This window comes from Anguilla rostrata, chromosome 5, assembly GCF_018555375.3.
Source record: "Anguilla rostrata isolate EN2019 chromosome 5, ASM1855537v3, whole genome shotgun sequence".
Classification (NCBI taxonomy): domain Eukaryota; kingdom Metazoa; phylum Chordata; class Actinopteri; order Anguilliformes; family Anguillidae; genus Anguilla; species Anguilla rostrata.
In genome coordinates this window covers 48,995,313-49,009,247 of record NC_057937.1, presented here as the reverse complement: position 1 = coordinate 49,009,247, position 13,935 = coordinate 48,995,313, and the positions used below count along the sequence as shown (strand labels likewise).

Genomic DNA, 13,935 nt, shown 5'->3' with positions numbered 1-13,935 from the left:
CACACACACACACACACACACACACACACACACACAGGATGAGCCAGCGATAAGGAATTAAAAAAAAGCTCCAAACGGCTGAGACAGTGCAAGGCCATCGTACAAAAAGGAAATAGGGAAGCACCCATATCCCCGCATGCCCCATAACTTTACCTGGAACGGCCTGCAGGACGGCCCATGGGACAGCCTTGGACAAGCCTATCGGCGCAGAATTACCCAGTTTCAACACCCTCATCAGCACACTGCCGTTGCTAACTATCATTAGCACTCCCTACATGATGGTGCTTCATTATACTAGGCCTTTCAGAAGAGGCGACAAAGAAGCTGACGGAGAAACAGGTGATGGATCTCCCCACTTCCCTGTACACCCCACCACAAGTGTCCATAAAGCATTACCACCGAGAAAGGAAATGCATGCCTCTGCTAGTCACTGTGTCTATGAGTTGGTCCACTATGCAGACCACACAGGCAATTAACAACTCTTGCTATTCTGCTGAAATCATGAGAAGTGGTTTTTCCCTAATTAAAGAATAAAAAATTGCACTTTTAGCATTAGGCATGCATGTTTTTCCAAGAATGTCTTCAGGCATAACATTATTGCTGAAGATTGAAAAACTGCCTTAAATATTGGCTGAAAAAAGAGGTGTCCATCTTGTTTATCCAAAATGTTTCTTTTCCACACTCCTGTGATCACTGTAGCCTATTCCAGAAAGTCTTGTTGGTTAAAGTAAGCAAGAGAGAAGTGAAATATTCTTTTTCACACAAATAAACAAAAACATAACCCTTTGTTTAAATTTGAATGTGATTATTTTAACAGAGATCCCACAGTGTTATCTTTAGTTTATAACCAGAACATGCTGAGAAACAAACCTTTGAAGAAAATTTAGATAGCTCTGTTCTTGTCTATTTTAAGAATCTTCCTAGTACTTTTTATTACCAATTTCACTCAGATTCCTGTAATAAGAAGATATAAACTACTTATATAAACAATTTACATATTGCAAATTGTTAAATGATATGTGTAGGTTTCAAATCATACTGTCAGACCATCTGTTTTTACTTTTATTTCACTATGTAGGTGCAATGATTGCAATAGTGGAAGAAAAGCTTGCAGGTGGTATATTTGCCTAACTTTTCACAGGCGTGTGAGGTTCGGGGACTTCCTGTTTCCTGTCTGCATCTCAGTAAAACATGTTGCTGAAAACTGGAGGGACTCTAAGTGAAATGTTTCTGAATGGCCTCTAGCGATATTATACAATAGCATGACACAAGCCATTATCTCCCACAACTTTCTGTTAAAGAGTTATCTCAACTCTCCTGGTCTCATTTTCAGCTGAAACTAACAATGCAATTAACATGCTTCCCACGCAAGCGCTGCAAACGAATCCCCATTGTGCTGAATCAACATAACAACATCATTCACACCATCAAACCAATATTGAGCGAACAACAACAGTACAAAGAGAAGACGTTTACACCCTTCAGCTCGTTCACAGGACCACACTCCCGGCCAAGTGAAATTGAACCACAACCGGCACATAATTGCTTCTGATTGGCAGGATACAGTACGATTACTGTTCAGAAAACCTTACGAGGTTAGATTTCCCACAAAGCCATAATGACCTTAAACACAGTGTAATGCTATCTCTATACTCGATATTTGAGCAAGTTATGAAATTAGCTTTTTAAGTGGCTGTTATTTAGGGCTATAGACAAAACCAGAGGCATGCAGATCAAAACAAATTTCTGTAACTGCATTCACAAGAGGTCGACACTAAGGGTTTCATTTTTATAAAAATGCAGATAGGGTGAAATATTATGGGATTTTGGTTTGGAATTAGTTTAAAATGCTTTAGCCCTCTGACTAAAACACAGTTTACAGTTGACCCGATCTTTCCCCAATGCGCTACTAGCTCACGGAAGTCAGAATAGGCTGACTTAACAACCTGAGCTCTTTCTGTGTGGCTCTCCTGGGGGACTTTTTTCCCCCCCCGGAGTCGGTGGAAGAGCTGCCTGAATCGGTGCACTCGACTCCCGCGGGCCCAGACAGCCTCTGGCGGAACAGGAGACGGGCCTCTTCGCACACGCGCTCGCCACAGATGCCACTTTTCTGTTCACAGCGGCTGCAAAACAAACAGATTCTCCAGCAGCTGACTAAGTGGCATCTGCCTAATGACCTGCGACATTAATGGATGTGCACTCTGGATCTCGGCTTGCCTTTAGGAGACTGAGGGGAAATTTTACGCTTCCTACCACTTGAATTTGCATTTCCTCATACCATAAACAGCTAAATATTTGCAGTTGCTGTAAAGTGCCTTAATATATTCATTGGTTTTTCACATGAGGTCTTATACTTGGGGGTTGGTCCTTAAATGCAAATCTAATCTATTTACTTACATTTGTTTGGAACAGGGTTGCCTGTACAGGGTTTACAAACACCCTTATGCAGTAACAAGTCCTATTAAATATCCCTAAAAATGCAGCGCTGGTTGTATTTAGCTGGAGAGTGAATATAAATGTGACTCAAGATCTCTCAAGATCTGAAGCACTTGTTCACATGGATGTGGTTTTTCTGTTTCAGCTTGTGTCTACAATTCTTGCCATGTTGGCGCACCATGCACAATTTAAGCTTTGAATGCAATGTTCAAAATTCAGACCGGAGAGCTAAAAATACCTCACACAATGAAGAAAAAAAATCATATTTTTAAGAGCATGAAATACCATGTAGATGGCAACAATAAACTAAATGAGCTTACAAATTTTATTAACTTGTACACACAAGCATTGTATGAACACAATATCACCTAGTCTTTGATAGCTCGATGGCAAAGTACAAGACAATTAATTAACACCAGGAACTCACACTCTCACAAAATACTTATGGAAGAAAAAACAGACATCTACAGTCTACATATTCAAACTGTTATCTTGTCTTCTTGGGCCAGAAAGGGTACAGTCTTCCATCTAGACCACATGAGAAACTAAAGCCCCATTGCACCGATGGGAACACTGTGCTGTTGGTGATGCCGTGTTTGGATGAGATTTTACAGTAACACAAGTTCCTGACTCGCTGACCTGACAGACATCTTCACAATCCTGAAAAAAATCACAATCTGGCAGTTCACATCTGCCCATCTAATCGTGCCTCAGTTTAACTAGCTGAATTAATGGCTCCCTCTCCTCCTCAGCTGATTACAGCTGATCGTTCAGTAGTCAAATGTCTTCCAAGCATTACCTGGGGTGTGCTACACATTGCCATGAGTGGCTGCCACGAGCCACCCCCCCACCTAACAGTAAAGCAGCTTGATCTGCTATTTACCATAAATATACCAACTGATACACTGGAACCACTGAATCAGACTGGATTCTGTCTTTCAGGTAAAGCAATTTGCGAAGACGCTTCATTCTGAATTTAAATTCTAATGCCTGGCGAGTCTAAAGACAGTCCTCCGGCAGCTTTCTCTTCCTCAAGAGGATTTGGGGTTAGAGTGAATACGGAGGAAGTCTTAGAATCTGATGATAATCAGCTTACAAATGACACAATGCTTGCTAAACACTTTTTAACCGTAATGATGTTTGAAATATGAATGAATAAAGATGAAGGTAGAGTGTGTATCTAAATGAACATGCTGTCAGGTGAACTATGACACCATTATCAGTGACACTGTCATAACCTTTCAAATAACCAAAGACAACAGGAACCATAAAGGCTTACACACCTGACCTCACTTTTTGATTTCATGTATGACATACAATGCCTACATTAAATGAGCTTGCACTGAATGTTTTTCTGTGTAGCAATTTACACATTATCTTAAGAATGCACAGCAAAGTTATCATTGTTAAACAACTAATTATCTGAAAAACCTGAAAAAAAAGAAATATAATATATATATTCTGCATCAACAAATGTCAAAGTCAAAGCAGTCAGAGATTTTCCCTGTATACACATTTATGCACTACTACAAATAGATGATTTCCCATCAGATTTAGCATTGCGATACACTATGATGCATATACTTCTACAGCACAAGGTCTGTAGGTTGCTTTGAAATACAATAAACAGAAAACATGACACGCAGTGCTCAAATGCACTACGGTAGGAGTGAATTTAACTTCAAGTTGTTTCATTGTTTTCTGTGAAAATGTGGTGGTGCCGATAATTGTCTCGTCAGGACAAGGTGGTCTGTCAAAATGGAAGACTGTCTTTTTTTCCTCAGGTTTCAAGAGAAAACTAAAGAAGAAGCAGGAAGATAAACTTGAGCTAATTGCCACCTCAATCTTCCTCTGAGAGACGACCGGGCACACCGAGATGGTTTTATCGCGACTTTAGCTTGAGTGGCCATCAGTTATCAAAACTGGAAGAACAAGAGTGAGTGGATGAAAGATCAAAGCTGTGCTCTGCACACTTAGTGAAACTCCCACCTAAACGGAAAAAATGCCAGCACCAGGGCGAGAGATTTGTGCTTTACTCCAGAACCAGTAAACATAAATCAGTAAACATAAAACTCGAGCTATCGCCAATGATGTCTCCACAATCCAATTTGAAAAAAATTCATTAGATAAAGACAATGTCTAAATATGATTGCATTCCTTCTCAAACTGGTAACACAGTAAGAAACTGTAGTTCAGTTTTTCGATCTTGCATTCCATGCTTCATGTAAGAGTTGATCAGTATGAATTAAAATAAATATTAGTTGCAGTTTAGTAAAGAGATGGGAAAAATACATTTATATTTCCCATTAATTTCTTCATCTATTAATCATTACATCATTTCTAATTTTCATAATCTGTTCTAAAGAAAATAAAATAATGTCAAAACTATTACCACCAAAGTTATAGTCTGTTTTCTGTGGTTTTATTGGCTTGATAAGCACTGTCATGGTGTAAAAATCAATATGTGTGGTGTAAAACTAGAAATGTGCTCAAGCTATTTCGCACTTATTTAGCTGACAATTTGTCATAATGAAGGAATTTGTTGAAAGAGCTGCATTCACTCACATGCTTATCTAAATAGGACTGTTTATCCAAGAATGAAATATAACCACCTGTCAAAACAGTTTTATGAAACATTTTGTTTCACAGTAATACCAAATAAACATAATGCCTATAAAGTTGTCTGGGGAAAAATAAAATAAAACGAAGCCATATGTTCATGTGGGAGAATTACAGCTTGTGGTATGGGTAGTATGCCCAGATCACTCTTCACATTAAAGCTTTACATTACGTTCCCCATAAAAGTACTTTTCCTTTTTATTTTACTTTTTTAAATCTGCCTCGTGGTCTGAAGAGGGGAGGGCTAATGTGGCTTCTGCGGTACTGTAAAGCACCATTTATCTTTCACAATAATTCGCACTATTAAGATTCACAACAAGATCTTAGATGTGTCTGTTGGATCACAGCCACCCTGAACATTTGTATTGACGACGGGACTAGTGAGGGGCTTAGAGAGTGTTAATCAGTCACCCCACGTTGCTAGTGCACCTAGTCTAGATGGGTGCACTCAGTGCCCTTTCACACTAAAGTGAAATTTAAATTACTATTTTACAAAGAAATTGTTTGTGGTGTAGCAGTAATATAACATATTTCACAGTTATTTTAAATGAAATATTTTCATGCATGCATGAAAAAAAGAAAGATAACACCATTAAACATTCGAGGAAGTGTTCCTTCCAAAAGTGTCATGTGGATGCCAGTGAGCTCACAGCATTCCCCTCCTATGCAGAAAAATTTTCCAGCGTGAAACCTACCCCTGGTTACAGACTGCACAAGATGCCTCTGCCAAGGAACCACCAGTCACACAGTTTACCGCTTAGCTGGCTATTGCTATGTGCACACTGTGGTGCTTTTTTCTTTTTGTTTTTTCACAGGTGTTGTTTCCTGCCAAATCAAGAATGTGTTTGCCACTGAAAACGGTAAACAAACTGCTTGGTTTGATACTTCCTGCAGACATTTTGTAGATAACTTGTTAATCAAGCTCACCTTTTAGAAATAAACCTACATGCTGGAAAGTCGACCGGTGAATTGCTGGTAGAGGCCGATGCAGAGAAAGCATCTGCTGTCTCCATGTTGAGTAATAAGGCTGCATGCTCTGAGAAAAATTAGGTTTGTTGTAGTTTTGCTCCAGTCAAAGCCAGACAGTGACTGTTGTCACAATGATCTGAGTCTGCAGGCTGCAGGCCAAACCTCACCTTCACCTTGGGAAGATGGTGCATTTTAACGTCCACCGGCCTTCAGGAATTTATGATTTAGGTTGTCAGATGGACACACTTACACACACACACACACACGTGTGCGTTCACAGACAGAGACACACTATTTATATATGTTATATTTTCTTAAAGAATAATACTAGGTGCCTTTTGGCACGTTTATCTAATAATGGATATTCTTTGTGCTATTTAAATGGAATGGCTCGCATTTGTTGGGATATGATGTGGTTAGGCATGATTTTCCTCCAGACTAGAGTGCAAAATAAGATCTTGACGTTCACAGTGTATACACAGAAAATTGTATCTGAGGCTAAAAGTCATTCCTTATATCACAAAAGGGATTTTACTGACATCACTGTTTCTGCACATTAATTTCAAAAGTGAGGACTATCAGAGAGTTCAAAGGTAAAAAGCCTCTCAATGGTTATAAACAAACCACATCCTTGTTTTTCACAAGCTATACACACAACAAAGAACAGCTTTAGCAAATCAGCTGACATTGCGCTATGTGACTCCAACGCAGTCATATGACAAATTTCCAATTATTTCAATGTTTTAACATAGCAACTTCATAACAAATGCCCAAGGAAGACCAAAGTGAAATGAAACAAGAGAGACATTATACTGTCTTTCCAAAGGTCAATGCCTATTTATTTTTTCTCAGATTCCAACATGTAGCCCTTACGCACATACACCATTCAGAGTGTATAGTTAGTGTTTTAAATAATAAAATCATCATTGCATCATTAATTTGGGTTTTTTTGCTGATTGTTTTTCCCACATGTACATGTCGAAATCAACCTCTACAATTTAAGAAGTCAAGACTTCAGCAACCAGCAGGAAATAGGTTATCTCAGACTGAAAGATAAAAACCAGACCTGAACAAAAACAATGCAGTAGGAAAACGTTGCTTGAAAACTGCAGTTGATTGAATTGATTTGAAATTGCAACCATGGCACATAATACAGTTTAGTTTATAGTGTTAATTTATTCTGTATTTTCATATTCATTGAAATAAACTTCAATGAATCTTAATCTCTTTCTCAATCATTTGAAAGGACAAGCCATTATCAATACCATTAGACTTTCACCAGCTCATATTATGCATATTAACTGCAGCTTTGAAATACTGACATGTTCATACTTACAAGTGTGCGTCTTCTTTGTTACTGAAATACCTGAAAAAGAGAAAAGGTAAAATTAGCATAGCATTTTTTTAAAGGTGTCTAGAAACGTGTGGAATATGTTGTTAAACAGAATAAATTCCACTGGCTCTCACACAACCCAGAGCATAAATCTGACTGGCTACGGTGACATGCTCCAGTGGGGTTGTTGCCCATGCCCAGGTGAGGTCATAGGGTCAAAGGTTACGAGAGGCAGGGTGTGGCCCATCTGAGACCCAGCTGTTTAAACGCATCCTGGCAGCAAAGGCAGATTCGGTGCCCTATTATCATCGCGCAGAGTGCTATGTTGTGCTAATTTATGTGTGGGTTGAGGATGAGATATGCATGACACCTCTTACACTTCTATGTCATACACACATTAGAGGCATGGCTACTCTGGGGACCTCAGCTTGCAGATCCTTCAATAATCCTGGTTTGTGGTTTGTCTGTAACTTTCACTCAAATTTAAGTGATTTTTGAGTCTTTTTTTTTAGGATTGATCGACCAACGTTAGTTCAGAAACCTCTATTGAATCAACATTTATTCTTTACTGCGACTTACAAGTAAATGTAAGCTTTATATTTTTCCTCCACAAACTCAGCTTGGCAAGTTAGTTTTACTGATTGCTGAGCTCGCCAAACTATGTTTGATTTTCTCTTAATTGTTATTCAATGTTACGATCAATTGCTGACTGAATCCCAGCCAGATTGCTGAGTTTCTCACAGAAACAACAGGAAAAAAAAGCAAAATAATATTCACTTCTATGCCAGTAAAAAAATAAGGGCGAATGACAAAGTGGGTGGATTGAATACCCGGATAATTTACTAGGAGTAGCTGGAGTCACAGTGTTACTGGAGTCATCTGTGCTGACCAAGCTTGGGTTCATCACTCATCTGACTGCACTCTGTGGATGGGATGCGCTCAAATTTATCACTGTAAAGTTGATTTAATCCCTGTGCAAACTGACCAGAGCATGGCCTATAAGGGGGGGGGGGGGTCAGACGGCCAGATCTCAATCATCACCATAATGCCATAGCAATGGACAGGGCGAGTAGGCTTCACTGAAGAGCTGTGCAGCTCGACTGAGCAGGATATTTAAAAAATGGAAACATGAGGCAACAAGTGGTAATCCCCCCTGCAATACCAGGTCACAATCTACTCACAGATCCGTCCATATGGGCTAAAACATTAGATGGCAATGACAGCACAAGGAGGTCCAGCGCAACTGAAACAGGCCGTGTGTGCAGTCTATATTTGACGATGCCCATCTGCTTTTAATCTGCTGTGTTTATAAAAGCAGTACAGCACAAGCTACGAACTGGAAACTAAAATGAGCTGTCTTGAAATTTTACATGGATTCATACTGGTAGGGTAAAAGATTGTAAAAGCACATAATGTGGGTTGACATAAATATGTTCCTATGTAAAACACGTTTCCAAAACAATTACAAATCGTCAAACTGTATCCGTGTTTAGAAAGCATGCACGGAAAATACTTAATGTGCATTTCAATATTATACACCACTTCAAAAGGAATTATGGCAAATGTGTACCTTTATCAAAGGTTAACAGTCACACTGGATATAAATTTTTTTTGCACAAATATGCCAAACTGACATTGTTTTTCTTGTCTCCAGAGCAATGAAGTAAGGGCGAAGATAGCGGTTGTTAGTTTGATTCTAATCTCTCGTCACTTTTCTCACAGAGCGGGGGGGGAGGGGGGAGGGGCGTTCTGACTGCATGTTTACGGGGGCGGAAACGCACAGAGCAGAGAGCAGCGCGCGCTCCGGACTGACCACAGAGCACACAATGCATTCATCCAATTGCCAACGTACAGTAATCAACGCCCAGGCACAAACGGTACAGTAATAAAGGCCCCGGCAAAAATGTCGGATGCTATCGGGGGCGACATAGCTCAGGAGGTAAGAGCGGTTGTCTGGCAGTCGGAGGGTTGCCGGTTCGAGTGTCCCTGAGCAAGACACCTAACCCCTAACTGCTCTGGTGAATGAGAGGCATCAATTGTAAAGCGCTTTGGATAAAAGCGCCATATAAATGCAGTCCATTTACCATTAATTTACCATCTATTGCATAGCTTCTTGCATAATAAGGGATGCCGTCATGCCTTTCTTTTGTTGCTTTAGGGTACTGCAGTCTCTACTGCAGGCTTGAACCATGACAAATGCACATCTACACACACATTTCTACTAAACAGGACCTGACTGTAACTGTTTGTCTTTCTACACGCACACTTTTACACTTTTTCATCTGCCTTCCTTTGACGGCAGTCCCAGCGTTTATCAGCCGAGGCGTTACATCAGCAGCTTTCTCTTTGTTTGCTTCTGTCTGGGGTATCGCTCTGTTGACATTCAAAATACATCTCTATTAAGCGGGACGCTGCAGCAGTGAGGGATTATTCCCCTGGATGTATTCACCTGCGACGCAACTTCCCACACAGAAATGAATAAAATTCCGTTTAAGGCAATAGTCTGCAAAACACGTTATCAGCAACGAGGAGATGATGAGACATTTTCACTGCGTTAGCTATAACACATCCTGCCTCCGGGAGTACCATGAAGCAAACCCTGTTTTTTTATTTATTTATTTTTTTACATGGAAGGAGGCCCATTTCCGTACTGCGAGAAGGTCGGCTCTCGTAGACTTTCGCACATCAGAGGCGGGGCCGTGTGGAAGCGGCCTATCCAGAGCCCTCTCTCCCTCTGGCATGAGAGGACCTGTACCCGGAACCGTAGCCAACACGCCCCCTCAGCTTACGGAGAACGTGGCATAGGGGGCGAGTTTAACCTTTCTGCCTCGTGCAGCCATGTCTCCCTCCGCTCCGTCTCGCTCCCGTTGAGTCAACCCTGCCCACCATCTGGCTCCATTCCTCGGCCACACCGCAAACAGTCACCCTGTCGGAGCCACTCAGATATACGAAAACTAATCTAAACAGAAGAACTAAAGCGCTTGCATGGAAATCATTACTGTCAGATGTGATCCACACTGAATCTCCTGTTGCTAGGGGTGGGGACGGGAGTAGGGGGGGGAGGGGTTTGGGAGGAAGGGGTGAGGGGGGGGGGGTGGCACTCAGGAAGCCGGTTTCCTCCTCTGTGTGTCATTCAGAGTTCAGCCATTGGAGGGGGCAGGAGGCCAGGAGAGAGGGGAGGGCAGGGAGAGATATTAGGGGTGAACTGCCAAAGCCAGCGCCTGCCAGGTTATGTCAGCCCTGCTGTCATAATGGTAGCGAGGTGGAGGATAATTTTAAGGAGAAAGCACCCTTGATGGATGTAATAGCCTATCGGGGGCCAGTTCACGGGTTGGGCAAGGTTGTTTTTTGTTTTGTTTCGGCTTTTTTTCTCATGCTGTAATGGTGTAAGATGGCCACTCCATTCAATTAACTGTTCTCGGCCTCCTCGTTCTCCAAGCGGGCACTGCTAACGAGATTTAATCACTCCTGTCGGTGTAAATCAATAGGACAACACATGCTCTTCTTTAATGGAGACGACTTGCTGATAATTAGGGCCATCTGGATGACCGGAGGTCAAAACACTTGCCTTGATATATTTTCATTCAGATCTACCTTTTCATTGTCTGGGCAGCTTAATTTGTGATTAGAATAAAATCCACATCCCTCTGTGAACACAGTGTACTGTATGGATGCAAGAGTATTAACACCGCACTGTATAACTCTTGAGATAATTTCTCTTTATTTCTCACACAACCTAGATGAATTCAATTTATAATTTTGCCTTTTTTCCATTTTTTTTTTTCTGGGCTAATTAAATATTTCAGGTTGGGAATTTGTCATCCCGGAGAGGCAAGGGAAGACTTAACCTCTGGATATGAAGAGCAGACGGAAAAATCATTTATGGCACAGAGACCGCGGCGCATCATCTCTGTGGCTAATGGAATCAGAGGTAGCTGTTTAAACGAAACATTCGTAAGCCAGTTTCCAAAGCATCAGCGCTCAATTGATGACACTAAGCGGAGCCTGCGGTGCAGCTAAGTACGCTTAATAAGTGCGCTTAATAAGCACGCTTAACCTCACCGGTCCATCTTCTCCAAAAGCCTCTCTTTCGCGTATCAAACTGCAAGGGGGTCTAACCTGCTGTAAACGCTGGGCGTAAGAACCGGCAGTGTCAACACAGCGTGAGCACAGGGAGGAGTCCCGGGAGAGGGGCCGGGCCGGGCCGGGGCGACAGGGGGAGCCGGGCCAATAAAGAGGCGGCGCGGACCTGCCGCCGAACTGACAGGGCAGAAATGAAGTCGGCGGAGAGCGCCGGGCCGTAAGTCATAATTCCGGGTTCCTTAACTTGTGACGGCGGATGATTATCATAAATGGAGCTGTCGCCCTGCCGGCGAGGCCACGCGCGGGAGCTCCGGCGCGCGCGGTGACATTCAAAGTTACAGTCTCCTTCCCCGTAATGGAGCTGTCCTCTCACCGCGCTAATGGCAGCGATTCATTTAACCCGCGCCGGATACACAGGGGGCGGCGTGGGGGGGGGGCTTCCTAATGCCAGGCAATTCCGGAGGGGAAATTGACCCACACCCCCTCTGGCGGGGCTGTCCTGCCAGGTGATTCATTGACGGGCGCAGCTCACTTATCCTCATTCACTGCTCACTCTGCGGAGACGGAGAGGTCAGACGAAAACTGGGGCCTGTGAACCGCCAATCCCCCCGCCCCACACACACACACACACCACACCCACCACCCCCCCTCCCACAGCCCGCGCACAAGGACATCTCCGACAAAGCCGGCTGGCTGTTGGAACTGACAAAACGAAGTCATCAGCAGAACTCACAGCATCATGTGTTTCAAGCTTTGCAGACCTGCTACAGCACCCTTATGGCTGTCACTGGTACTGAGAATTAGAGTTTTTAAAAGTATCTAAAATGTTTAAAATAAGACATTTAAAAAATATTTTATGCCCTATTTTTCGTCCCCCTTTTCAGGTTGGAATACCTAAATGCAACTGGAGGCCTGTCCCACTGCTGAAATGTCACTGGAGGGCATATGTTTGCATAGGATTTCTCCAAGTGGCTTCTTTTGTCTGTAAAGTCCACAAGCTGAGCGTGCACTTGCCATGATGATAGGCAACACCACTGTCACATGATTGACCAGGCAGAACATTACTATCCGAAAGCCTCCCTCTATGGGTGACGGCTAATTATGCATCTCTCAGCGATGCGATCACTGTCAGGATATGCGCTGGATCAGGGGGTATAATCACTGTTCTAATGACAGGGCCCTCAGCTGGAAATGCCAGCCAGGAAGCCAATAATACAAGCCTTTTCAAGTGCATTTGAGTATGCACTGCCAGCACTTCATTAACACAATCGGAAAAGTCTGTTCAGGTAACAGATGAGGAGCACTATTGACAGCTTGCACATCCTTCCATTATTGATTGTGCATAGAATTGAGATGAGAACACGGTGGTCCTGGTCAAAGCTTTTGCTGAACTATGTACAATGCCAATCTGAGCTCAAAACAGCTGAAAAAAGAAAGTATTTATCTTGAATGAGGAGTTAATTGGGCTATGCCTTTAAAAATGAGCAAACAAAACCTGAAAAAACATCCCAGCAGTCCATTACTGAGATTCCAGCCTCCCACCATTACTCTTAACATTCTACGGCTTAGAATTTGGCCATTTGTTTTCAGGGAGCTAAATTCCTCTGATCAGTTCTCAGACATCTGGATATACAAAACTGGGCTAAGTATAGCCTGTTCAATTGCAGTATCAACTAGAAAGAATACTACACTTTGCAATTAGCCTGAATTTTAACAATGACAAATAATTGAAACATAATTCAAATAATTTAAAACAGAACCCACAATGAATATTCTTGGTAACAGAATATGCATTCTGGATCATTTTGGTTGTGTCACCATTCTCTTCGCTATTTTTTGTTAGTTAAATGGGATGTGTTACCCCCAAATTGGTACATTAGAATACTTTAACCAAATAGTACACCGTAGCTTAAAAAAGGTATGTGATGGGTACAAAGAGAATCTGTATCTCTCGTTTCCAACTGAATTGCACTGCATTTTGAGGTGTGTGCTATGATTTGTTGTAAATCAGAGTACGGATTGTACTGTTGTGCAAACAAACCTTTACTGAAGTTAAAATAATTTAAAAAACTTATAAAGAGACCTGGCTTTTAAAAGGCAGAATATATCTAGCCACTTCAGCCATTACCAACTCCATCAATGTTATTGGGAAAAAGAGCCAGAGAGACCCATCACAACCATCGCACCATTACAGCCCCTTTCCACTCAGTACTGAGTGACTGGCCTCACAGGACAGGATATTGCCACCTCAACACCATATCAATGCAAGGAAATGAACATAAATGACATCTAATAACATCTAATTGGTTAATGATGCTTTATATATTTATCTGATAATGGAAATGGGTTTCATTCCACTGTAAGAAATGTAATAGTGAAGTATAAATATCCTGTTTCTGTACAAAAAAACAAAAAATGTCCTCTTAAGTCTCAAGATCAGATAAGCGCTTCTGTTCCAGATAACACTGCGCTTGACATTCACAATCATCACCTCC

At 41.9% G+C, this 13,935-nt stretch overlaps 1 protein-coding gene across 1 annotated transcript in view; it reads right to left on the bottom strand.

Moving 5' to 3' along the window:
* LOC135255516 (nuclear receptor ROR-alpha A) overlaps nt 1-13,935 on the bottom strand; it is a 215,793-nt gene that overhangs the window by 65,447 nt on the left and 136,411 nt on the right. The window contains exon 2 of the mRNA XM_064336797.1: nt 7,361-7,390. Within this exon, the coding sequence (XP_064192867.1) occupies nt 7,361-7,390 (30 nt within the window). The remainder of the gene's footprint in view (nt 1-7,360; nt 7,391-13,935) is intronic.